The sequence below is a fragment of the Copadichromis virginalis genome, linkage group LG17, assembly GCF_057382275.1.
Source record: "Copadichromis virginalis isolate Kocher_CV1m ecotype Utaka linkage group LG17, C_Virginalis_male_GT1.1, whole genome shotgun sequence".
NCBI classification, from domain to species: domain Eukaryota; kingdom Metazoa; phylum Chordata; class Actinopteri; order Cichliformes; family Cichlidae; genus Copadichromis; species Copadichromis virginalis.
The window spans coordinates 27,201,827-27,229,449 of record NC_140634.1 but is presented as its reverse complement, the minus strand read 5'-3'; the positions used below and the strand labels follow the sequence as shown (position 1 = coordinate 27,229,449).

Here is a 27,623-nt window from a genome sequence, read left to right as displayed (position 1 = left end):
AGTACTGGTAATTTTTCTTATGCAGATGAGGCATTATTTCTGTAGCATTATTTAATTCCAGAGGTTTTTAAGTTATTTTTTTGCACTTGTTGACTTGTAAAAGCCTATATGACATATTTTATTTCACAATTAATTAACCGCACAGAGAAGGCATCGTTTAAATATGTTAAATATGTTTCTTTAAGCAAGTTCTTCATGACTGAGCTAAGGGTCCTCTTTTTTGGAAATCAGAATATGGTCAAACTAGGCTAGCTGGTATATAATGATGTGCTACGTGATCGCTAGCAGCACAGCCATGTTAGCAAAAACACAGTGAAGCTGGAGGATGAACGCTAACTTTTTTCCACTCGATAAAAGTTGACACGAGGATTCCAGATGATTAGGGACAAATGCAACTGCATGGCAGGATGCTGTAAACGGACCAAACTTCAGTCAGGAGAACAACATAGATAATCCATCCACAATACGAGGTTAGTCATTCATATACTGATGCACAGGCTAGCGGCAATAAAAACTGAGAGAGGCCGACAGTGATCACTGACTGTTTTTAAAGGCTTGTTGAGATTAAATAGAACAAGATACAAAGCATTAAAACATGTTAAAACACAACAGCCTTAATAAACACCGGATTCATCACATCATCACTTAAAGACCGGATAGTATAAATTTAAAAATCCGAGATGATTTTCCAAAACGTTGACCTCTGAGGTCAAAGCTATGATGATTCCTGTGTCGCCTCATTCTAAACATATTGTGTTTTAGGATCTGCCACACATAAGTCAGAATTTTGAGTTATCTCAAAACTTAATAACTCAAAAAGGTTCATCTCCAGTTTGGAGTTATTTTCTTAGAAGTTTGACTTAAAATGTTGAAATTTTCAGACATCTAATTCAGACTTTTCCGATCATATCCCAAAATTTTAACTTGTGAATGGAAAACAATTTTTTCAGTTGCAGAAACATGCTTCAATAGAAAGCAGTTGAGGATCCAGGTTAAAATTGGTCAAATGAACGTATTTCATAATTACAATTATGAATTATGAATTATACAGTATTACAAATTTCTCCAAGAGGTGACAAACCAAAGAAAAATTCAAAGAAATTCAAGATACCCATCCTGCATGTTTATCGGCTGATTTTGTCATTGGAAAGTTTACAGAGATGTATAGGATATAGGACTGTGAAGTATTATACGCATACACAAGCACATACATAGGTACAAACACCAAGTGTGTATTTATCTTAGGAGAAGTCAGTCAATAGCAGAAAAGAAGCACTTTTGCTCTTACTGCTTGGCAACAATCTGTACTTTCTGTCTGCTCCATACGTGACTGGAAGCTGGGAAGCTTCGCTCGCAGGTCCCTCCTCACCACTCTGCTGCCTGTTTTCCTATCTGCAGGATCGCACTTTACCTGCAGTGCTCCTGTGCGTTTCTGCAATCGGGCTGTTACAGCAGCATTCCTGGAGTTCAAATCTACTGATTGTTAAACTGATTACCAGTACTGCAGAACTGTTTAACTGGTTAAATGTCACAGTTACAAATACTGAGTAACTTAATAAATGTGCTTCTTAGTAGCAGAGCAAAAACTAAACAAAAAAAGAATAATTTAAGGTTGAGAAACTGCACAAAAGAAAACTGAGACATCTGATGGTTGAAAGTGACACCAGATATGTTTCTGCCTCTCCTACTAGCTTGTTACATTCCACTCTCTGCATGAGTGTTTTAATTTACACTTGGCAAGCAGTTGTATTTCTATCTGAATCTGTATACATGTAAAAATGAATAAAACGAATCTGACAAATGTACATTAAATCTATCTGCAGGCAAACAGTGCAGCAGAAATGTATTCTCTCATTCAAAACAAAGGAAATTCTATCAGAAAGGAATAAATATAATCCTGACATAAAATAAAAAATGACTTGCCTTAGGACTCGAAGAATAAAAGGATTACGTGCGCAACTATATACTCCATGTACTTTGCATTATAAAGAAAATAATTCAGCCTCTTCATTGTCAAAAGTGACAGTTTTCATATCAGAGGGCATATTGTGCAAAGGGATACCGCGTTCCCATGAATACCGCAGCATCAGAAGGAGGACTGCGCCTCTAACACTCTGTGGAGAATCTCTTGACAAGTGCTTTAGGAGACAGAAAAAAATAAAGTTAAAAGTAAAATAAAAAGAGATGAAAGGTTGGTGAGGAATTCAAGAAGCCAAGACATGAAATGCAGGAAATTGTTTGGGATGGCAGTCTCAGTGACAACAGGCCCCTGGTGTTTCTGTAGCGGCTAGGCTGAGTGACAGTCAGCAGATGAATTTTGATAAAACCGCCCTGATTCTTTGAAGCTTCTGAGTGTATTGTAGCATCTTCCCCTCCTCAACTGTGAGACTGCAGCAGCCCACACCTGCAGACCACTAACCAGCAATAACAAGACAGGTGGCTATCAGGCAGGGTTTACACTACAAAAAATATCCAGCTAGACCCTTCAATTTTTTTAGGATGAATATCTGGTACTCTGACACTATGAATATGGACATTCAGGAGTGTAATATTCCCCAGGTATGTATGACACCATAAACCAAATCCAAATGAACCTTTTTAGAAAGATCGAGTTTCTGGTAATACTTAAATATAAAAAAATTGTAATAAGTTCTTTGTCATTTTCTAAATATGAGTTTATGAAATACTCCTATTTTCAGATACCTGCTTTCCACTACAGGCGCTGATGATGTTAACTTTAAAAAATTTTCAGATGCACAATATAGGCTAGTAATTATGCACCATTTTTGACTGTGACACAATTTCACAAACTGTAAATGCATATGTAACATCTGATCCGTCTGTGTGGAGATTTTATGTTGAGGCAGTAGCGTTCATTTCGTGTCCCCAGTTTAACAAATCTTGAACCAGAACTTTTTATAGTGCTGTTAAAAAAATTGTCTCTTCTGCCGTTGTTACTGTGGTCAGAAAACAGGCCTAACCTGTTAATGTTGCTGGCAACATTAATAGGCTCATTACAATTTTATTAAAACATATCAGCAAATAAATGCTTTTTTGATAATAAAACAGTATTTAAAATAAGATGTGGCTTTTTTAAAAAAAAGAATAATTATCTTATAATACCTTTATAAACCATCTATATAGAACTTATATTTCATCCAGTGACTGGCATCCTTCTAAATCCCTGTACCTTGTGGAAATTATTTCTTTATAATGTTATGTTTGGACATTGATTTAATTCCAGAGTTAAACTATTCCACAATCCTACACCACATATGGTATAGAAAAACTTCTGGTTGTCCAAAAAACTATACCTTTAAATTTAATGCAGCCCTTTAACTCTAACCCCTGTCTATCCCTCTAGAAATCACAACACATTGTTCCTTAACTTATGCATTGGTGGTTATTGTTGTTGTTAAAGCTCTTTTTTGCAATAAATACAGTGGTTGTAATGAACTTTTCTAAGTATTTTCCCAAAACCTCCACACAGTAACTTAAATATGATAACACCAAAGAACAAACCAAATTTTTTGCAGTGTATTGCACCAAGTCCCACTCTGCTCTTCCTTTTCCTCTCATCTCAGCCCTTTCCTCCTCATGTTCCTTGATCACCACATCCTTCCTCTCAGAGGCAGATAAAGAGAGACTGACTCACACCCATGTCCAATTAGGCTGACATGTGACTGGACTCAGAGCAGGAATCCAGGATTTTCCCTCCTGCTGTGTCATTTTCATGGAGATGGCTCAGCCTGAGTCAACCTTTGACTTCCTCTACTGAATGTATAACCTGTCCATGGTCCATCTCAGAGTCTTTCTTACCTTTGGTCTATCTGGATTAACACATTATCTGATACCTGGAAGGAGTTATCTATGTTATATGTAAACTATCTCAATGTTATAGGTGAATATGTCCTTCTTGTCATGCTTACCTATACCATAGATATGTAGTCAGCTCTGCCTCACATCTCAGTCTTATTCCCAATCTCTGTATGTGTGGCTCTCTTTCCCTCTCATTTGGCCAGGTAACAGCACTCAGAGAGATGAGAACAAATATAACACCCACACTATTCCTTTACGTCAGTGGAGCAATTCTCCACCCAAAAACACTTTGACATAAAACAACTAACCTATCACATGCACGCACACAATCTAGAGTGTGTGCTGACAGTTCAACTCTCAACTCTCAAACAGTCGATGATGAGCAAGATCCAACAGTCGAGCACGGGACAAACACACAGAAAACAAGGCTCTACAGTAGCCTCTCGCTGCTCCTCTGCTCAGGAGTGGTGGGGAGGGGGGTGTCACTAGCAAGACAGTTCCCATGGCAACATTCAGGTGACTCACCAGCCGGTGATGCAGTTGCCGTGACAACCTGCAGCAGTGTGTAGTCGAGTGAAAGGGGTGAATGCATCCGTGGGTGTTTGTTGTCGTGGGTGCAGAGGCACAACGCCGCAGACCAAACAAGCGGTGAGCAAACAGAACTGACTGAAAGGTCAAAGGCCGAGGGATTAGCTCATGCTAGAAACAGATTAGAAAACAGTGTGGATGACAGTGAAAAGGTACACCGAATCAGGTATAAATCGCTGAATGGTTGCTGCTTTAGTTATAAACGCATTTTTAGACTGAAAGAAGTTAGAAGTTACTCAGAGAGCAGTGCAAATACAATATTTGCACTGCTTCTCAAGAAGTACACCCATGCCTGGAAGAAGATTTTTTAGCAATCAGTAATACACTTTCAGTTCAATTCAGTTTTATTTACACAGTGCCAAATCACAAGAAGGTAGAGACCCTACAGTAATACAGAGAAAACCCCAAGAACCAAACAACTACTTTTGAGGAACCATTTGGTGACAGTGGAAAGGAAAAGCTCAGTTTTAAATAGGAAAAAAAACTCGATCAGAACCAGGCTCAGAGAGGGGCAGCCATCTGACATCAGCAGTTTGAGGTGATGGGCAGAAGACAGAATAGAAGATACATTGTGAAAGAGAGAGATGCAACGCGATCAATATTCTACATCAACTATTTCGTTTTAACACCCAAATCTAGCAGCTGACCACTTTCTATTAATGTCAGTATTGAATGTGGAAGATGCCATTAGATATTTATCAATGAACCCTAGTCAATGCATTTTAATTATTTCAGTTGTTTGCAGAAACAGTTATTTAGCTCACGGATAAAATATTTATTTCCACCTGCTCCTAGACTAAAAGGAACCTCAATATTTAGGAATATAAACGAGCAACTGTTTGCATATGATATTAATTAGTTATTAATTTGCTCCAACCCACGTTTTTTTGTAGATTTAAACTACAGTAACAGTAACAGACTCTGGGTGCTAATCTGGCAATGAAAACCTCTGTAATATGAAAAGATGGCAGTCCTAAGCTGTTGAGCAGTTGAAATTATATACAAAGCAAGGCAACAGAAGCATCTGCTCTCCATGCACAGTGATAAACAGGCCTCTATTCTAACTTGGGAATATATTTTAAATTAAAGTTTCAACTTTTGATACGATGTCAATTAAATATTGAGTTCCAATCGTTGGTAAGCTTTTTGTTGACAAAGCTGAAGCAGCAGCAGGATCTATAAAGATTTTAAGGTTATGTTTATGAGGTGATGAAGACAGGATGAAAATGAAGTACACAAATTAAAAGTACGTTTTAGGAACTAATTATTACTGGGGAGTGGAAAATTAAAATAGAAACTCAGACCTCATCTGTATATTACCCTGATACTAACATCTAATCTCGGTCATCAATTTTAAAAATCAGCTAAGCTGCCTTAAATAAATGAAGACCAACAAAAGCCACCATATTTTTAACAATGCATGTATCCCAAACACTGCTGCTCTCACTCTCACCCACTGTCTCCACACTTGTTTACTGCCATAAAACTGTGTGTTCATGTTGAATAGGCAATATGTTTGGCTTTCAGCTGGCTCGTTTCTGCTACTGAAGTCGTGATCTTCACAGCAGTGGGATTTTCATATGGATCATGGCTTGTACTTGAATGTACCATATGTTCCACTGTCAAATTATTCTAAGACCATTCTAAGATTTTCTGCAGTGACAGACTGTACATTTTCTGTATGACATTAACGCCATAACGCAGCAAATCTCCGTTAACGAGTTACCGCGGATCGCCCTGTGCGTGGGGCTGGACGGCGTCAACACGTTAACAAGCTAACTGCGCTAATGCACTAATTCCCACCAATTGAGCATTGCGTGGCACATCCACCATACTGTTTTACTTTTGTCGATGACGCGCTTACCATCAGGGTCATGCTTCACATGAAAACCAAGATAGTTCCAAACGCCAGATCTGAATGAGGGTGGGGGAGGTTCAATTACGAGCTTAGCTTCTGTCTTGCTAGCTTGCGCTGCGCTCAGTGGATCTGCACTCGACAGTGCAGCCTAGGCGGAGTAGGCAAATGCAGATTCACTGAGCGCTCAACACAGACAGCATCGTCAGAAGAAAAGTTGATAAAATAAATAAATTTTTTTGTATTGTTCGATACATATGCGTACCGAACCGAAAGCACTGTATCGAACGGTTCAATACTGATACGAGTATTGTTGCACCCCTAAATAAAACCTACACTTACTGGCTACTTTCTTGCCCAAATATCCAATCAGCCAATCACATGGCAGCAACTCAATGTATTTAGGCATGCAGACATGGTTAAGACATCAAGTTCAAACAGAGCATCAGAATGGGGACTTTAAGTGACTTTAAACACAGCATGGTTGTTGGCACCAGACAGACTGGTTTGAGTACTTCACAAACTGCTCATCTACTGGGATTTTTCCACACAACCATCTCAAGGACTTAAAGAGAATGGCCTAAAAAAAGAGAAAATATCCAGTCAGTGACAGCACTCTTGGTAACGCTTTAACCCTCTCGACCCAGGCGTTGCCAATTTGCAACAGTTAAAAACTAACAACCCGATTACCCCGCATACATATTTTATGAGTTTTTTTTACTCAGAAGTACCACTGCAGGACTTGGTTGTGCATTAGCAACAAAAAGTTTAATTTGAGCCTGAGAGGGTTAAGAGTGCAGAAGAGAATGTTCAGACTGCTTCAAACTGATAGAAAGAAAGCACTAGCTCAAATAACCACTATATACAACCAATGAATGCAGAGGAGCATATTTGAACACCAGGTGCCACTCCTGCCAGCTAAGGCTTGAACTGAGCCTTCAATTCATATTGCGCAACAGAACACTGAAAAACTGCTGCCTGGTCTGATGGGTCTCATTTTCAGCATGGGCACAATTTGGTGTAAAGAACAGGAAAGCATGGATCCATCATGCCTTTTATCAAAAGTTCATGCTGCTGCTGGTGGTGGTGTAACAGTGTGGGGGATATTTTCTTGGCACTGAACGTTTTTTACCTTAGTATTGTTGCTGACTGTGTAAACCCCTTTGTGACCACAGTGTGCTGGCAGAATATCTTGCCATCTCTCAAAGCTCAAATCATCTCAAAATGGTTTCTTGAACATGATAATGAGTACACAGTACTCGCACAGTCACCAGATCCCAGGGGTGGAATAGGATGTTCACATCATGGATGTGTAGCATCATGTTAATTCAGACCAAAATCTCTGAGGAACGTTTCCAGTACTTGAAAATGTGCCATGAAGAATGAAGCCAATTCTGAAGGCAAACTTGGGTCCAACCTGGTACTAGCAAGGTGTATCTAATAATGTGTCTAAAGTCTTAGATATTCAAGTAAGTATTATATTTACATAACCTAAATAAAAGGACACCTAAGTTTATAAATGCAAGTTACTGGACTGTTTTAGTATTTTAGGTGCCAGATATATGTGTAGCTATCCTACCATTGCGTGGACAGGCGTTGAGTCGTTGATTGATATCAAGAGAGGAGGGTTTGCGTGTGACAGCGGTGGTCACAGACTCATACGGGTTGTCCTCGTCTTCTGGAAGGAAAACATCCAGCGAAGGAGAAGTGACGATCTCTGCCGAACGCTTTGAATCCTGGGAGGGAGAAGGAGGAAAAAAAAAAAAAAAAAAAAAAAACACGGAAAGAGAAATGGTAGGGTAGTTTGTTAAACATATCATAATAGCCACCAACAAGAAAAATCTGATAGCTGTTTTTCTTTACACCACCATAATTTTACATGTTTTATTCAAATGATTCCACTGGAAGCTACCAGCCGCACTCCATTCATTATAAGACAAACACCACTAATTACATCATTAATTATGTACTTCAGCCAAACTGGTATTATACCCTTCCAGAGACCCATAGATGATGTGTCATGTTAATGAATGGTCTTTGAAAAGGGAAGTGAAGAAGCCTCTGATTGAGTCCAGCCAGGAATTCTTATTTTGTGACTTTTTAAAAGCAAGAGAGGGCAGATTTTTATTTTTTTTTAAGACAAAAAGAGGTCTGTTAAGGGGCTAAAGTTCTTTTTGTTTGCCTTGGCCTGAGGTGCTTCATTACAAACAACAAAGGAAAATAACCACATCAGATCAGTAATGCGAGTTCAGCTCAAGGCTATCATTCAAGTCCAACCGTGTTCACACAATTGGATTATCATCAAAGGTTTAGGCCAGTCTTCTCTTAAAATAAAGGGTTGGGAAAAGTTTGAAGTTTCCTCGTTTCTTTAAAATCCGAAAGTCACTTTGGGGTTTTGTCCTCAATGTGATCGACAAGACTTTCCTGGAGCTTTTCCTTAACACAAAAGAGACAACTTTTCTCCCATATAATTGCTGTAACATTACTGCAGTTTTTACTTTAATCTTTGAAGGCTTAATGTGACGAATCTCATGAACGTGATCAAAATCCTTTAATAATAGGATAGGATAACCAAAGCCAAACCCTAACCTTGAAGTACAAACATACAAGGGGATACAAAAGCTTTATTTCAACTTATTAAATGTTGAGAGAGCAGGCTGCTGATCTTCTGATGGTGCAATAGCTTCAGGGTATGATCACATGGCGTGAAAATATTTATGCGTAAAAGAGGAAAGGAGTCACTAAGAAAAAGAGGACAGAGTTCATACATTAAAGGTAAAAAAAAAAAAAAAAAAAGGCAGAATTAACCTGGAAATTTTTAATTGTTAGTTTTTCTGTTTGAAATACAAATTAAATTAATAAATAAATCAAAATCCAATTATTTGCAGGGTAAAAATAGCAGCGAAGTAAATGATTATCTTGATAGGCAAGGTTTTTAAGATGCACCTTGTGCAAGGGTTTACCCCTAACCCAGCTGAGGTTTCAAGTGTGAGAAATGAAATCAGCAAAACTTCATAACAAAGACAAAAAAGTTGTGTGAAAAAGAACAAGATACATCTTAACTGCTTTCACAGGAATTAAGAGCGCAAGCAGCAACCATAGTCAGCAGGTGTGTGTTAACATAATGCCACAATCTTCCCAGGAGTGAACATATCAGCAAAGTCACCCCAAGGTTAGACAATGCTCTGAGAAACTGCAAAAGTGTGTAAAGACAGCATTATGGGCAGCCCCCAGCAGCCAAGGTCTATTGGGTTTAGTCACCTGACCCAGCCCTGACTATAAGCTTTATCAAAAGGAAATGTTTTAAGCCTAATCTTAAAAATAGAATTCAAACTGGGAGCTGGTTCCACAGAAGAGAGGAGTAAAAGCTGAAGACAGCACGGCTTACGTTTGAAAAGTTGGATTTAAACAAACTACCTACTATTTTTGGAGTAATGTCCATAATGTTTGGCCATAATGCCCAGCACCATATATAGTAAAAACAAATATGAGCATATTAAAACTATTTAGCAAAATAACGAAGGTTAATAGAGGAGGACACAGGCTTGTTTGAAGTCCGCTATATACCAAAGTATTCTAGTGTCAAATGTGAGGCCATCTGTTTAAAAGCCAAAGCTTGGCCAAATTTGGGTCATGCAGCAGGACAGAGATCCCAAGCACAGCACGAATTGCAATGGCAAAGTTAAACTTACGACCTCAACTTCATTGAGATGCTGTGACGGGAACTGTGCATAAATGAATGCCCACAAACCTCAATGAACTGAAACAATGCTGTAAAGAAGAGTGGACCAAAATACCTTCACAATGATGTGAGAGATAAGTTCAAGTCGCTATTGCTAAAGGTGGCTCAAGGCTCAAGTGTCTTAAGGGTATTTGCAAACATTAAACTTTTGTCTTTGTAACATTTTTAACTTATTTAACGGACAACTAGTTTAGGTCTAAGGAATAGGGGAGTCCTTATTTCCATTCACAAATTTAACTTCTATCCTAATCAAACACATGAACTTGTTTGCCTCTACTTTCTCTCTTTAGTGTTACGGCCCGGCTCTGCTAGGCGGCAGCGGACGTAACATAAACGAGCCCAGAGACCAAGGAGTTAGATAGGACGACAGACATAAGGTTTATTAACACAACTGAAATCCGTTAGTGAAACAACTCACTAGGCAGCAGAGAAACTTTAAACACCACGATTAATAACACCAGTAGAGCACTGCTCTACTAAACGTCTCGCAGGAGGCAACACAAAACACAGGCAAAAGGCAAAAGGGAGGGACTCTCTGTACAGTCTGTTCAAATCAACAAGTCCCTCGACGAATGAAGACTCCTCAGCCTTTTATACTATCAGGTAACTGCAGTCAGCTGTGTCACTTGTCATAACTGCAGACAGCTGTGTCACTTGTCCGCCGTACTCCAGGCTCCTGCAGGAGCCAATGGTGTGTGCAGTCTGACAGGCTCGGATCCGCATGAAGTTGGGGCGGGCATATGTCCGGGCAGTTGGCACATCCCCGAATAAACAGGTGTATTCCCTAATTAAGGCAATTAGGCCCTCTTGCTGCTCTGACATCAGATGCCCAAGCAAACCCGGCAATGCTTTTAGCATTTCAGAGTTAGACAAACGGGGTCTAGAACAGGTGGGATAACATAGTTTTAACCCATCACCCCCATCCGCCCCTCCTTCCTCCTGGTGGCTTACCTGCAATCTGACATACATGGCAACTGTTGCAAAATTTAGAAACATCACGCTTCATACCAGGCCAAAAGAAATGTTTTAATAGTAGCTGGTATGTTTTTGTGATGCCCAAGTGTCCTGACCACTGGCTTTCATGGGCAAGGGCCAGGATCTTCTGCCGGTACGCAGAGGGCACTACAATCTGCTTGACCTTACTCCAATCTGCACCTTCTGCACCTGGTGGAGACCACTGACGCATTAGAACATCATGTTCTATGAAATAGGCTTGTTGCTCCTTTTTGGCTTGCTCAGCACTTACCATACGTTTGAAACAGCTCTTTATTGTTTCATCAGCTAATTGAGCTGCTGACAGCTGGTCTCTAGTCAAGGGCAGTACGGAGTCCTTAGGAAATGGATCAGGCTCCGTAACATTAGGTTTCTCTCTAGTCCGTTAACAGAGCCAGGTTGGATTTTCTTTTCCCATTTCCCCAAAATAAAAGGTTAGAAATCCAAACTTGCACAATAAACTTAAAAGGTTCCTCTTGATCATTTCTTATCCGCCCCTTAATAGAAATTACAGGATACTCTTCATTCAATTCTCTCAATAAGTGCTGTTGGACACATTTGTGAGCCTTATTGTAATTCACTCTGACTAAACTGCAGACTGCAGAATGCCTGAAATGTCATTTGCATATTAAATGAGACAGATCATTGATTTTTAGCAAAATGAGGCTTGCAGCATTTTGAAAATCAGCTCTCATTTGAATAATTTAGAATCATAAATAAGGAAATGTTTCTGTGGGACCTTTATATAACAGCCTTGCTCTCTGGGTATTTCAGGAAAATTTCAGATTGCACTTTGTTGCGGCGCTGGTGAAAAGGTTGAGCCCCAAAGGGCTCAGATAGAGAGCTGAAGCCCAAAAGGTCCATTATCTGTGAGGCAGATGTGTACCAAGAAAGAATGAAAAACAAGAGAGAGTGATGTGAAGCAGGGGAAAAGGTTACAGGGGCGAGCGTCATTTCAGCCAAAAAGACAAAACATTTCTTTCCAGCGACTCAGCCTCTGGATGTCTGTCCTTTCCCTTAGACTCCATCATCATTTCTGAAGTGTCACTTGGCAACCTTCTCCAAGTTGTACTCTTACTAATGGGATCAGTGGTGAACGCTTCACTGTGTGTGTGGCTGCCCCTGTTCTCACCATTGCTTCATACATATTTCTAAACCCAATGACTTCATCTTTCCGTTCCTCTTCTCCTAATCTCTTTTCTAATTCAACAGCCATTACTCTTCTTGTCAGCATCTGCTACTACATTACCCACACTGCACCAGGCCATCAATCACACACTGAGCACACTCAAAACTGATTAATCATTCTAGCTTACAGAGCAATCAGTCCTTTGATGATTTCTCTCGCTCACACCTTCTGCACTCAGTCTGGGATTTATTTCACACCCCACTTCATTAAAAGGCCCACAAACTCAAAGTCCCTTGTTTTTTCTACCCCTTTTCCATCTCCATCAGCACTCGATTAGGCCGCCATTACCACTAATCCAGTCAGACCCAGTCAGACTTATGCGCCTTCAGTCCACAGGTGGCCCCGTCTCGGCTGACAGATTTGACGTGACAGCCTGGTTAGCTAGAGATTTCCCTCACGGAGCTGAAGGAAAGGTTGAGAGCACTCCAGTACAGCCATAAAGAGCCATTTCTGAGACATAAAGATTATTTTGACCATTAAAGGTGCAACAAATCATGTTCACATTGATTTTAAGACCGTACCAAACCATAACCACATATGGGTTTACACACCTCTATACCCCAAACCTTTATCAGCTTCACAGTAGAGCTGACGCTTTAATTTTTTTCTGATACGTCTCAAAGGTTATTGGATCAATTCAGATTGCAACAGCTATAGAAGTATAAAGGTGTTTTTGGTTTTTGTGATAGATTTACACTAGAAATAAAAGCTTGTTTCATAGAAAACATATAACAGTAACATATTCTCCCATTGAAAATAATTGCATTCAGAACAGGGCTGAGAACTGTTTTAAAAAGTAGCCTCTAAACGTTTATGGAAGATTCCACTTTTTATCTATTGTAAAACTCATTTTTGTCACTACACAGTCATGAGTAAAAATCAGGAAGCAAAACTTGTCATTATTACTGCAATAGCTTCTAAAAGCACAACCTGATTACTGCCTTTCTGCATGTATACATTGATTTACAACCTGGGGCCTCATTTATGTCACCGCATGTATGCTTACAGCAATCGGGCTGATTACTTCACAGCAACAATCAGTGGTACCCCTTACCCCGGGCTATAATATGAAAATGGAAGTTTGGTAGATGAATGCAATTTATTTATTTATTTATTATATATTGTTATGGTAAATCTCACCTTCCTTGTGATTGGTGCCCATCACCAGCATTGTAATGACTGTATGAGAGCTGTCACTGGATTTATTTCCAGACTTGGCTAATTCACACAACCCATTGATTCATGATCCAAATGAGAATATGGCTGAAATTATTCATTTTTTTTACTCATTGTTTGTTTTCAAATCACAACTGAGATTCCCATTAAAGCTGTCACTTTCTGTTATAAAGCTGATGGCTCCACTGCTTTAACTTGGAAAGATTTGCCATGTTTTCTGAAGAGCTACCTACTCTCCCAGATTTGTGCCACAAATCAGTGTAGTGTTTCTCCTGACAAACCTGACTTTCAGCATCGCCGTCACACTTTTACTGCCTCAGTATTGATCTTCTGGGGTCCAGTAAAATCTCACTTTTTAATTTTTTTTTTAAGAGGCTCTACCTTTTGCGGTGGATTCGTTTAGATTGATGGTAAATGGAAAAAAAAGAGTTGACTTTTTCTTTAAAGAAGCAGCAAAATAGGCAACAAGAACATGCAATAATACAAACAAAAACCATCAGAATTGAGGTATACTATCATTGAAGTGACTAGTCAGTCTGTCAGGAAGGCAGCTGCTGAAAAGTAGATGGCATAATTTAATGTTTAAATAAATTTAACTGACTTTTTTGCATTACAAAATAAGTAAAGAAATAACTGGGATTTGAATAATGGGGAGCTGCGCTCATCTAGCACTGTGTCTAGCAACAATCCTGGCTTTACATGTAAGTACTGGTCACGGCAGATGGCCGCCCCTCCCTGAGCCTGGTTCTGCTGGAGGTTCCTTCCTATTAAAAGGGAGTTTTTCCTTCCCACTGTCGCCAAAGTGCTTACTCATAGGGGATTATTTGATTGTTGGGGTTCTCATTGTATGTATTATTGTAGGGTCTACCTTACAATGTATAGCACCTTGTGGTGACTGTTGTTGTGATTTGGCGCTGTATAAATAAAATTGAATTGAATTGAAGTATATTTACAATCACATAAGGCAGAAGTTTAACATATGCTTCTGTTGAATCATATAGAGAATTATAGATAAAGATAATTTTTTACTGTTATGTGACTGACAGCTAGTAAACTTACAACTTACGGATTTAAATTTAAGGGGAAAAATTATCCTCAAACATCAGGAATTCCTCTGCTTGCATTCTCCATTGCAGGCCCTCTTAGCTGTTCCCATAGCCGGCATCATTACAAAAAGAATTTGGGCACTTTGTGTTAGAGCCCTGCAACTGTGGATGTCTTTACAAGAAGAACTGGGGAGAGCAGACTTTGCATCTTCTTATAAAGCCATGGCTGCTGGAGACACCTAGGTGGAGTAGTCATTACTGTCATACATGTTTAAACTCTGGAAAATCAGGCACATGCAAAGTTGGTGTAATAAAATGTAGCATCTCCATGGACGAGCTCGTGCAGCTACAAAAATCATCTCAGCAAGGAGCGATCAACATTGGACCATTAGTCATACCTCAAAACGTATTTTTACGTAAAGTTGTTCTTGGTTGTTGTTTTTCTATAAGGATTGTTTTCTTATTCATTTATTTGTATTGTATTGACCTCACTGCCATATTATTTACCCTGTTTGTCCAAGTCTTATTCTGCTCTTACTTGCTTTTGTTTTAACTGTGTTTAATTTTCTTTTTGATTCTCGATTTTCAATCAGTGGCATTTCAATTTATTCTGCAAAGCATTTTGGATCTATGTTTTGAAAATTGAAGTATTATTATTACTATTAGTAGGAATGTAATCATACCAAAGGGGTTTTTCAGTGGGTCAGATTTGCCAGGAAATGCATGAGATTGCTCCAAAGCGCGAAGCTGGGAGGGGGCAGTACTTTAGAGCGAACGAAGATAAAGCTTTCCGAGTTACTGTTCACTTCCAGTGAACAGAGGTCCAAAACGAAACGGAGACAAGTGGAACCATTGTCCTTTTAAAAGGAAGTGTCAGAGTTCATAGGAAATTCAGTTGTGATCTGAAAATAAATAACTCGCATGGTAAATTTTGGTGGGAAAAGTTATGAATAATCTCAGCTACTGTCTCCATTGTTCACAGGAACAACGAGGATGTCATTCTGTATTCCAGAGCTTTTGAAACGCTACGAGCGGAGTCACACTGATTAATAGATGCACTGAAGAAAAGCATATGACAAAATCTCCAGAAAGAAATAATGAAAGCTTTGCCCCACTAGCATCTGAAGGGAGGAAAAAACAAAATGAAAAGAAGTGATGGTGAAAACTGAAAGAATGGCAATAGTTAGAACTGTAACTAAATGTATTCCTTAAATGAATACAGGTATAAATAATCAATAATTGTATTGAAAAAGACCTATTTTTGTGCTGTAACTTGTGCTATACCCTTTGCTACCAGGTATAGCTACATTTCTCTCTTTCACTTCTACATCACCTTTTATTATTCCTGTTAAATCTCCAGCGTCCACCCTGGCTGCTTTGGCAGAAACAAGGCAAAAGAAAGGAGGTCAAATCTGACAGGTGTAATAAAAACCACAGCTTTGGATAAGACTAGAAACAGACAGCGAAAAGAGAAGGGAGAGGAAAACACAGGTAGATCAAAAGGACGCCAGGATCCTACTCAACACTTACTTTGGAGTTTGTGTCAGCGAATCCCGAGGAGATGAGCACGAGACAGAGAGACAGAGGGGGAAGAGGAAAATGACTTTGTGCTCAGGAACAGAAGCAGAGGAAGTGGGAGTGCGGTAAGTTAGGAGAAAGGATTTCCTCACGCACAAAGACGAAAAATGCACAGAAATGGGAGGCAACTCAGACAACGTGCTTGTTTTTTCTACACTAAAGTAAGCCAAAGAGAGACAAGAAAGCAAGTGATCCGGCTTCACTGAAGAGAGCAACAAACTTAAAGTTTGAGCAAGTCTCTCTACAGCACATGTCCCACCTATCTCAAACAGGACAGTCGGTGCCGAGAAATCTTTCGACAGAAGCCTAGGAGTACCTGAATGTGGAGATGAAATTAATCCGGCAGGGTGACAGCAGGTTTAGCTACCTGATATTCTGATGGTATTCTCCCATTTGTCCCTGGAGGTGATGGGGGGGTCAAAAAGCTTTAAAATGTGGTCAAAAAGGCTTCACGCAGAGAAGTGTGTGCTGTGCCTCCAACAAACAGACACACTCGGTCTTCATTCATATCCCTCCCTCTCTCTCTCGCGCTATCTTAAAGGGAAGAGATAGGACAGAGAAACTTGTGTCTGAGCTGAACAGGAAGAGAGCAGACAAACAGAGGCCTCCTCTGGCCACTAATTAGCAGGTCGTATGCAGCTCCCATCCAACTGCCAGGCCAGATTAAACGTCTGACAGTGTGCGTTTTGGGTGTGTGTGTGTCTATGTGCCTCCACATGTGGCCAGAAGATTGTTTCTGATTATATCTGTGTAATAATGCAGTGTGGCATTTGTACGTGTCTGTCTGCTGCAGATACAGTTTGGTGGGGGTTTTATGCGTGTGTGATCATGTCAGAGCTTTCATGCATATTTTGTGTGTTTTTCTCTGATTGAGTTTACTCTCGTTATGTATAGCATTTGTGTGTGCGTGCCTGTTTGCATGTGCGCAGGCCTGATAACCCAACCAGGAAATGTGCTGTTGCTTCTGTTACATCCGAGGAACTTAAATCCCAAATCTCTCTTTTTCAGTTAAACCCAGCGCTGTACCACCCAACAGCCAATCCACCACCCCACACTGTACACAGAGTTCACAGGCCATCAGATATGAATAGACGCTATAATTTGCTGGCATTTCCTCATGGAGACCATTTGATTAGAAAGAAAGAGGAGGGGTGAACACAAGAAAGGACAAAGGACACTCTGAGGGCCTGAGGGGTGCGGTCAGTAGAGGATACCAATAAAGAAAAGAGACAGAATGTGAAGAAAAATTAAGGCAGTTCAAAACTGAATGGGTATGTTCTTCTTTCTTGATAATCAAACATTGACCAAAATCCCATCTGGCAACCTGCAGAATGCTGTAAAAAAAGCTGTATTTTAATTTTTTTTTAATCATTGCACAGGCACAATTGTATCCATTCTGTCAAAACTTCATCTCCATCTATGTGTTCTGTTGTGGGTTATGATTTGGGGGATTTGTTTCCCATACAATTCTACAAGAAAGCAATTAAGTACATCTCTAAAATTTCTATCCGGTCGTTAAGTCTGGCGTCACTAGCCATGTCTGGACCTAAACTCCGCTGCAGGTCCATATATCAAACGATCACTATGGCATTACTGAGAGTTGAAAAATTCTCTAAAGTCTTTCATCTTTAATAAAATTATCAGCGTTCTGCTCTACCAGGTGTAACAATTGAGTTTAACATCCAGGCATCCATGAAAACGGAATTTATGACATTTAACGGAGTTAGAAGTTAGCAGGAAGTTAGCTCGCTAGCTTCTATCTAAATACAATATAGCATGTCCTGACTGCGGGGTTTTGGAAACAAATTAAAAAGTACAGCTCTGTTATCATTTCCAACATAAATGACAACAGAAAACTAAACAGCAGTGACGTTTGTAGGGTTACTGAAGTTGGGCTAGCTGGTATATAATGATGTGCTACGTGACCGCTAGCGACACAGGTATGTTAGCATAATATAAACAAGCTAACTTTGCTGGAAGCTGGATGCTGTAAAAGGACCAAACTTCAGCCAGGAGAACAACTGAGATAATCCATCCACAATACGAGGTTAGTCATTCATATACTGGTGCATGGGCTGGGCTGTAGTTACATCCTAAGGTTTTAAAAACTGAGCTTAAATAAATGATTAGCGGTAATAAAAGCCGAGGGAGGTCAACAGTGATCACTGACTGTTTTAGGAGCTTTTTGAGATTAAATAGAAGAAAATACAAAACATTAAACATGTTAACAACACAAAAGCCATATTAAATGCAGACTACTTTAGGCCCGGAAGTAGGATTCATCACGTCATCACTTAACGACCGGATTACTGTTTGATCTCGGGTAATCACAAAAATAGGTAAGGTATAGGGAGTATTTGATTGAGAATTAAAGGACAGAGTGAAGTAAATCTGAAACTGGAAAATAGAAGAAAAGGAAAGAAAAAGTCAGAGGTGCAGGTTGGTCCGATCAGCGAGCAAGGATTGCCTTGCAGAATTGGATTTCCCTCCATGGCTGGCTAATCCCTCAAAAATCAGCTAGCTGAGCCACCCATGGGACACCGACACTCACTCCACAGAAAATTACACCCTTCACATTCCCCATGTATTCTACTGTATTGAGCAAAGCTCTAACTGCGGCTTCCCTCGGCTCCACGCTTAATCCCACAGACACGGCAACCAGCTGGAGCAAGAGACTGCAGACAGAGAGCCACTGCTGTGTGACCAATCTTTTACTGCATTTAACTGCAGGTCCTTCAACTTTGGAGGAAGTTCTGAAGCAACAAAAGGCTGCTAAGGTGAGTGTGCGTTGCGTAACGGTGGGAGAAAAAAGTTTGCAGCAGGAAGCACATTTAGTTTGGAGCTGAAATTAACTTCCCAGTTATTATTTTATTTCCCATGGCTGCATTTACACAACCTTACTGATAAACCAGAAGCAAAAACTGAAAGCTGATATCCCATTGTTTTCAAAGCTGTTTAAATATGAACAGATTAAAAAAAACAAAACAAATCTTTAACCGCTTAAGACCTGAACTCTTTTATGGCATGCATTTTCAATTTGTCTTTGCTATTTGGGCTGTTTGAGACCTCATGAATGTAAAAACAAAGAATTATGTGGGGGTTTTTTCCTGATTTTTGTTTCTGAGAAAAATGAGATCCACATTTTTACATTTCGATAGAACAGTGGCAGTATAATGTCCTTGTAAGTGGAAATCAGGCCCTTGTGGAGCAAAATTTAGTATTTTGGTCTAGACAACCCAAAATGTGATGTCCACATATGTGCACTCTAGGTCCTAGGAGGTTAATATAGTAGTTGATTTAAAAGTCTGATCTTGTGTTTGTTAATCACTGGCCAATATTACAAACATTTAAAACAGCTGAAAAAACAGAATTAAAGGCAATGCATATGTCAGCCCCAAGTGAGGCAACCATGCAGACTATGCCTGGTTTTTGCAGGGACTCATGGGAATGTTAATGTTGAAGTTGTCATGCTAGCAGTATTGTTATCATTCTTGCAGTGTTTGCTTTTTGATTGTTATGTTTGTGTGTAATATGTTTTTATGGCTGAGTGAAAACTGTTTTCTTCAAGCACAGGCCACCATGACTGAGGTTACCGCAGTGGTTGGAGACCACTAACCAGCCTTATGAAGAGCCACGAAAAAAAACATCCCTCCCAAAAGAAGGGCCATTGGACTTGACCTCTGTGAACACTTTTCCTGATCAGTTTATGAGCTCAGTCACTCATTTCGAGTCATACTGAAGGCTACGTCCACACGTACCTGGGTATTTTTGAAAACGCAGATTTTTCTATGTGTTTGCGCCTTTCGTCCACACGTAAACGGCATTTTCGGTCACTGAAAACTGAGATTTTTAAAAACGCCTTCCAGGGTGGATATTTTCGAAAACTCCGTTTTTGCATTTACATGTGGACAAGGAAAACGGAGAAAACGCAGCGTCAACGGTGTGCGCATTTTTTGACGTCACACTGTGCGCCACATTATTGTTTCAGTGAAATGAATTTCTACAATGGCGGACTTACACCAAATACTGTTACTCTCTGCAGTGTTTAAATGCTTACATATACACACACAGTTACTGTCCCTCCACACAGGACTCAGTTCTGTTTCTATGTGCAGATCTATCTTTGTTTAGTCTTTCCCACCGAGGCTTCTAGATTTCTGATTGGCCAACATTTCTACACGGTTAGGAATATATCGCCACCTGTTGCTTTGGCATGTTCCTAGCAGTGTTTTCCTTCGTTTTTGCGTTTACGTGTGGACAGGATTTTTTTTAAAAACAAAAACGGAAAATCTCCGTTTGCAAAAATACCCGTGTACGTGTGGACGTAGCCAAAGTCTATTTTGTAGATTTCCTGAGAGGAGGATAATCCAAGGATACGTTCATTGTCTAATGAAGTTGGACTGACAAAATGTCAGTTAATAAATGTGTGGTTTCACAGTCAGTTCACAGTCACTTCCAGCATACAAAACAGGATTTTATTCACCAGGGTGTCATCACAGTACCTATGTCCATCTTTTATACTGCCTATCAGCTTGATGTTTGCTTTATTACACTTAATTTATTTTAGTGCACAAGAATGATTTTCAGTGCAGACCTAAAATGATGTGAGACAGGGGCACAAAGTAGTGGAGCCAGTGGCTCCTTGGCACTGGCTTCACTACTTGGCAGCTATATTGGTGAGGATATAGCTGTCAAACACTAAATCTTTGTATTCAGACTGAATTAGCAAACACTATATCCATTTAAAATCAGCATGCTGGGTTTGGTATGATGGTACACTAAGCAACTGCAACCTCATAAATATATTTATGTAAAAATCAAGAAATTCCTTTAACAGAGAGCGGTTCTTTTCCAGAAACTCATAATCTCCCGAGATTAGACCAAGCTAAACATGATGAAGCATCATCTGCAACTGCCTCACATCTCTCGACAAAGTTCATTCCCCTTTTTTTAGCAGAGTGTAAATCGCTCAAAATGACAAATACCTATCATCATAGGTTTTTTTTGCATAACTGTGCTGCCAGAGGCAAAATAACAGAGACAGACGTTTCCTGCCAACATCATTAGCCCTCGCGTCATGTGGGGCCACAACAGTGTTTCGTATGAAAATAATTTCCATCAATATGTTACACAAATACACGGATACAAATGATGTTTGTTTAAATATGAACTCGGTACGATCAGTCATCTTATTTGCCTGTAAAGCCTTCTAACCACATCTTTAATTCCTTTGTAAACAAGAACACAGAAAGCAAATTTACCCTTATCTCGCTCTGTCACCTGTGTGTAGGATTGTCCCTTAATCTCTTTAACGCGAGCTCATTTGAACTGGAACACAACATAATTTGCACACATTTAACAGTCTCTGCATAAGCGTACTGTGTTTTCAATGCCTTGCTCAAGGGCATCAACACTACAGGAAGGGTTGCTGTGCTGCACCGTATTATAAAACCAACACTGCAGTAAAAAAAAAAAAAAAAAAATTCCTGCTGGTGGCTTTTCTTTGAGCTTCTATTCCCCTCTCGGCAGCTTTCTCTGCCTTTTCCTGTTTACCTCAAGAATAGTGAGATATGTGATACTCCGACGGGATGTAAAACTACACACAAACAAGCGCACGCATCCACAGCACATCTTCATGGAGTCAAGGGCATTATAGGTTTGTGCCAGTCTATTTCAGGTGAAATATGACAGCACCTATATGTGTCTTTTGAGTTATTTTGACAGCCTATAGCTGCAGTCTAGAGGGGCATAACGCCATTAACAGGCACCAAGTGTAAGCACAGAGCTGCGTCACGTCCCATCGAGAGACGGGAGCGAGAGCGGGAAATGAAAGCAAAATCAAATCAAATTAAAAGAGAACATAATAATAATCAATTAGTCTAATTCAATGTTTTGAATGACAGAATTTCTGTTTTCAGCCAATTAAATGAATGATAATTAACTGGAAAAACAGGATTAAAATCCACAGAGCAAACAGCATCATCCGCTATTCACTCCGAGCAAAAATTTATAACACTTTTGTTCACATCTTTGTCTCAATTCATACAATCCTCACACACACGCGCACACATTTGCAGGCACTGCAGAGTTTTAGACGTCTCAGATACGGACTGCAAGAAGTAATTATTTGCTTGATCGTTTAGTCTGCTAATTATTTTCTTGATAAATTAATTTTGTCTATAGTAAATATCAAGAAAATAGCCACCACATTTTCCTGGATCTATTACTGACTTTTAATTTAATTTTACAAGTCCAAAATGAGATAATTTAATTTTCTCCAAAGGTTCTATTAGACATCAAACGTCAAATCTGAAAAGCTGGAGCTGAAAAAAGAAATCCTACTAAAATAATTAAACACATCATCCAAATAGCTGCTGACTATTTTCAGTTATGTATTTTTATCTCATAACTGGCACGCTCATTTTCTTTCAGGAAATTGATGTTTCCTTTCCCGAGCAGTTATGACTACAAGGTTTATGTGAGTGGAAGAGAATTATACTACTAGCATATACAGAATGGCTACATATTAACAGTTTGATTTATTACAATGGTATAATGCAAGATTAATTAATTTTTCCATTCAGTTCAATTCAATTTTATTTATATAGCACCAACTCCCAACAACAGTTGCTTGATATTGTAAGGTCAAGACCCTAAAATAATACAAAGAAAGCAACAACAAAAAACCCCAACAATCATATGGCAAGCAATCCAGCGACAGTGGGAAGAAAAAACACAGTTTTAACAGGAAGAAACCTCATGCAGAACCAGGATCAGGGAGGGGTGGCCATCTGCTGCGACTGGTTACTGAACACTTAGGAAAGATTCTCCTGTTTTGACTTTGTAGTCACATCAACTCGTGCTGCCCGAAATCCTTATTAAAAGACTCCAGGTAATGCCACCAAGAAAAAAACTCTGTACTCTGAATTTCTGTAGTATTAGTGATGAGCAAGAGGAGGAGCATAATGGTGTGGGTGGAGTCATCTTTGTCTGAATGGGAATAAGACCAGAGAGATGCAATTTACCTAAGTAGGCCTCCAAAATGACCAAGCACCTGGGTTTCCTCATCACGCGCACATTCTTTGAGTCATCCGCCCTGTTGGATGGAATATAACCAATGGTTACGAGCGGAAAAATGTTTCTCCCCCAAATGGTTGGCAGTGGGCGAGAAATTTGGGGTTGAGTTACTGCCACTTCCTATCACTTCTGCTATAACACCACTAACGGTGGACTGTGGAATATTTAATAATAAATTTTTCATGACTGGACTTGTTGCACAGGTGGCATCCTATCACGGAACCACGAAGGAAGTAAATGAGCTCCTGAGAGCGACCCATTCTTTCACAAATGGTTGATTTTATACACCCACGGTGATGGAAGTGACTGGAACACCTGAAATAAATCACTTGGATTGGTGAGTGAGTACTTTTCAGTACCTTTAGTCTTCTTTGTACTCATCGAATCTTATCACCAGTTTGTTTGCATGACATTATGATACCGCCACTTTGCTTCCAGGAAAAACTTCAAAAGGCCAGCTGCTGTGTGTGATTTATTTATTTATTTAAACGAAGCATGTCTAATTCTGCACGTAAGATAAAGATACAGTTTCCATGGAGCAACTTCAACCTTGCTTATTTTAAATAATTAAATATTACAAAACATTAAACAATCTGAAAAAGGTCAATGATCTTAAACTTTAAACATAAGATGAAAACTCACCCACTCACACAAATTCTACTCCCTCATTTAGATGCTTTTAAAGCTCTGCACATAATTTCTGCCCCCTCATAAACACTTGCCTTTGATGTTCCTTAGCACCCTCAAAGGCTCTCATGGCTGTCTGATCTGTGACAGCACAACACTAACCTCTACAAACTGATATCTACATATGAATGCACACAATCTGGAGTCAACCAGACCAGAAGCTTATCCTGCACTTAGTCTCACGAGTTTTGACCGATCATGTCTGAGCAGGCTTTGACTGAATGCTGTTTGTGTATCTAACATGCAAATCATGAAAACATCTGCTCTCATACAACTGTTTAAAACATATCTGTAAAGGTGGACTGTACTGGAAACTGAGCCTGGATATCACTTATCTGGATATTTGCTGGCTAAGATTCTTTCATTTCTCACACAAAGACACCTTACAACACACATCTTAAAACTGCGTCAGCTGTGAGTAAAGCCCTGTTTCCTAAGAAAGAAAATTAGAGCTTGAGAAAGAGAAATGTAAGAAGCAAGTCTGACTAAGTGTGGAGGAAGAAAGTCAGACGGAGGAAGAAAAACAGGAAGGAAGTAAAGATGGTGAAATGAGAGGAAATAACCTGGTAGAAAGTCAGGAAACGCTGACATGTGCAAGTGTGTGTGCAGCAGTCTGACGCACCTATGCTGTTGGTGACTGAGATTTGTTAATGGTGGACATCCCACGCCTGACATCTCAAGAAAGTCTGTGTTGCTTGGCAACACTCCAGACCTCTCTCTACAGCATCTCTTGTCTTTCCTGCATTTCATCATTACCTGTCTCCCTTTTCTTTTGCTTTCAAGGTTGTCGCAAATGAGTTCTGTAACTTAATTTTAAAAAAGGTGACGCTTTGGCGTCAAGCTGCGTTCACATGGAGATGGTCAGTGGAAACCTGTAGCTAGTAACGACAATTCTCAACAGGGGAAACTTCGTAATGAGGGAGTGAGTGCAGTCATGTGTGCACAAAAAACACGCATGTGACAGGCAGCAAGGATATGTTAAATTCATTACCTCGGGCCACAAAGGTACAAGGTACAGACACACAAATATGTATAGACACACAAATATTAAAACATAGGCAAACTTTATTTCGTGCTTGCTTAAGACGTGCAGTCTTGCACAAACATAGAAAAATAAATAAAACGTCCGCAGCTGCCATTTAATAAAGGTACATATTTACTTTGCTGTTTTTGTTTCAGGGTATGACTTCACGTCAGATGGCTATTTTGGAAGCTGTGAATTGTGGGCCTGTTGAAATACTTCAAGCAAGTTTTGACATTAGACATCCATCTCCGTAATGCTACAGGGCAGCTTTTCTTATTCCACTACTCATGAACCTTCATCCAACACAATGGACTGGCAGCTGCTGGGACTGGATGTGTTATGAGAAGTAGGGGTGGGTTTACCGATTAAAATTGGTTAGGTTAAACCTCACAAAATTTCAACAACCACCAAACAACTAAAACTGTAAATGAGAGCAGGTACATGGATTCTGCACAAATTCGTAAACATAGAGCGCGGACCCGCCGACGCATCAGAATTGGTGAGATGTCAGCTTTCTATGTTTACGTCTTTTTTTTTTTTTTTGCACTAGATTCTGACGCTGCAGGTTTCATCATCCTCCAACCAAAACTGACTGAACCATCAGCAAAAGAAGATCCAAACTAAGCTTCACCTTTCGCTTCACGTAAACATCGTCATGAATTCCCTCTTACTTTTGCTGTTTTGCTTCCACCATGATAAAATGACACGTCATGCACAGCTCTCCCTCTCTCTCAGTGTACTTCAAGAAGAGTGTCACATCTAAAAATCTCTGTTTTCTGCATTATCCACTTTCTTATTACGCACCAGTCTACCACTGTGTACAGCGCTGTCGGCCGCGGTTTGTTTTTTATTTTTTTAATTTAACTAACTTACAACAAGAAATTTCTGCTGCTGAAGAAATGTAAACTTTTTAAAATTATGCGAAATTGCAAAATGCTTAGCTGTGTCTCTAATTAAACCTCTGTAACTTTGCTCTGCTTCAATTTAATAAAGTTACGTTGAAACCAAGCACACCATTGTTTTTCTTGTGACATTACCAATAAGTTTGATGTGTCACATGGCCCTCTTCCTATTGAAAAAACAAAAGTTGTATCCAAGATGGCCGACTTCTAAATGGCCACCATGGTCACCACCCATCTTGAGGAGTTTGCCTCCTCACATATACTAATGTGCCACAAACAGGACTTTAATATCACCAACCATTCCCATGTTATTACGGTGTATCCATATAAATGGCCCACCCTGTAGAATGAAACGGTAAAAGGTAAAGAGTTAATAACATTTTTTTCAGACCAGACTTTATTCGTTTTTTTGGTCTTCGTCCTGGTTAGAAATTGAGACAAACAGGATAGAGGTACATTTCCAGGCACTGGAAAATTACACAAGTTCCCATTAATGATGAGAAGGGTTTCTGATAGTTAAGCTTGAACACATGTTGTAAAAAAATCTGTATTTCTCATGCCAAATTCTCTTTGACTCCTACAACTAGTATATATCTACACACCAATACCTGAACACTCCCCGGCACCTTTCTACCAAGCATCCGTGGTTTTTGGAGTGGTGAGGTGTCTGATCAGAGTCCAGAGACAATATCCACCCTGGGCACATCCTTGCTCACCCTGATACCACCTGGTGGCAGAGGACAAAGAAGTATCCCCTGCTAAACCACCAACTCTCAGGTGTTTCACCCTCAGGCGTAACTAAGGTATAGCTATGAATTTAACAGTGTTGTTTTTCAGCCACATAATATTTTAAAACACTTCCATAAACCCTTCATTGCAGTATTTTACATTTGCAATGGCTAGCCATCCTGTTTCACAGAAAATTATCAGCCAACACTGCTTTTCCCCTCGGCTGTACTGACCTTTCAGGTCATTGTTTTGGTTTTCCAGCCTTTTGGATGCAGCAGGCAGCTGTGTTCAACAAAAACTCTCCTGTGAGCTCTCCGCTCAGCACCAAACAGAGCTGCCAGGTCTGTTTGATAAAACCAGCCTCATGGCCAATCAAACTAACCTATAATAAACAATACAATATAACACCCAAAAGGCAGGCACCCGGTGTTGGAGAGTATCACAAAATAGTTTGTTTTCTATCTAAGCCTGCATGCTGGAGTTTGGCTTTTATGATTTTTAGGATATATTGGCAATTTTCATACACAACACGAACTCATGGACAAGAAAAGTTCAACCTGCAGAAATGCTTCAAATGTGGGCCAATTACTCAGAAAACCGCAGACCTCGCAACCATAGCAACCCTGGCACCAACAAAGTCAGTAACTAGCTGGTGAAAAAGGAAGCATATAGCAGCTACTGTAAATCAGAATCAGAATCAGAATACTTTATTGATCCCTGGGGGAAATTATTTTTTGTTACAGTGCTCCATTTTAAACCAACATTAAGACAAGACAGACAATACACTAACTAAGAATAGTACAATATATACATATATATACATACATACATACATAAGTCACTCATAAATAAATAGTTGGAAAAGAAACATGTGTAGTTGTAGCAGCAAACAGTGTGTTAAGTGGATGCGTTGTACAGGGAGATGGCCACAGGCAGTAAAGAGCTGAAAGGAGCACTCTTGCCAGAAATTCAAAATGTAAATGTTGCCTTACACATTTCTCAGAGATAAAAATGTACATGTGATTTGGCACATGACTGTAAACACTGTTTATATGTCAGTGATGCTTTTCCAGTTTAGATAGATTCATGCATTTCTTTTCTGCAACCCCCCCCAAAAAAAAAAATACTCTGAATCGGGTGCCAAACATAAGGCCCAGGGACCAGAATCAGCCTGGCAAAGATTCCAATCTGGTCCTATGGAAGGTTTTAGAAAATATA

General features: G+C 39.6%; 1 protein-coding gene and 1 long non-coding RNA gene across 4 annotated transcripts in view; one reads left to right on the top strand and one right to left on the bottom strand.

Annotated features, from left to right (window-relative positions):
* anks1b (ankyrin repeat and sterile alpha motif domain containing 1B) overlaps nt 1-27,623 on the bottom strand; it is a 274,373-nt gene that overhangs the window by 114,111 nt on the left and 132,639 nt on the right. For all 3 annotated transcript variants that reach the window (XM_085436749.1, XM_085436747.1, XM_085436748.1), the window contains exon 11: nt 7,842-7,998. In XM_085436749.1, the coding sequence (XP_085292875.1) occupies nt 7,842-7,998 (157 nt within the window). The remainder of the gene's footprint in view (nt 1-7,841; nt 7,999-27,623) is intronic.
* On the top strand, nt 22,721-25,747 carry LOC146689597 (uncharacterized). The gene is made up of 3 exons (XR_014915991.1): nt 22,721-23,400; nt 24,930-25,126; nt 25,325-25,747. It is a non-coding gene; the product is annotated as an uncharacterized LOC146689597 (long non-coding RNA).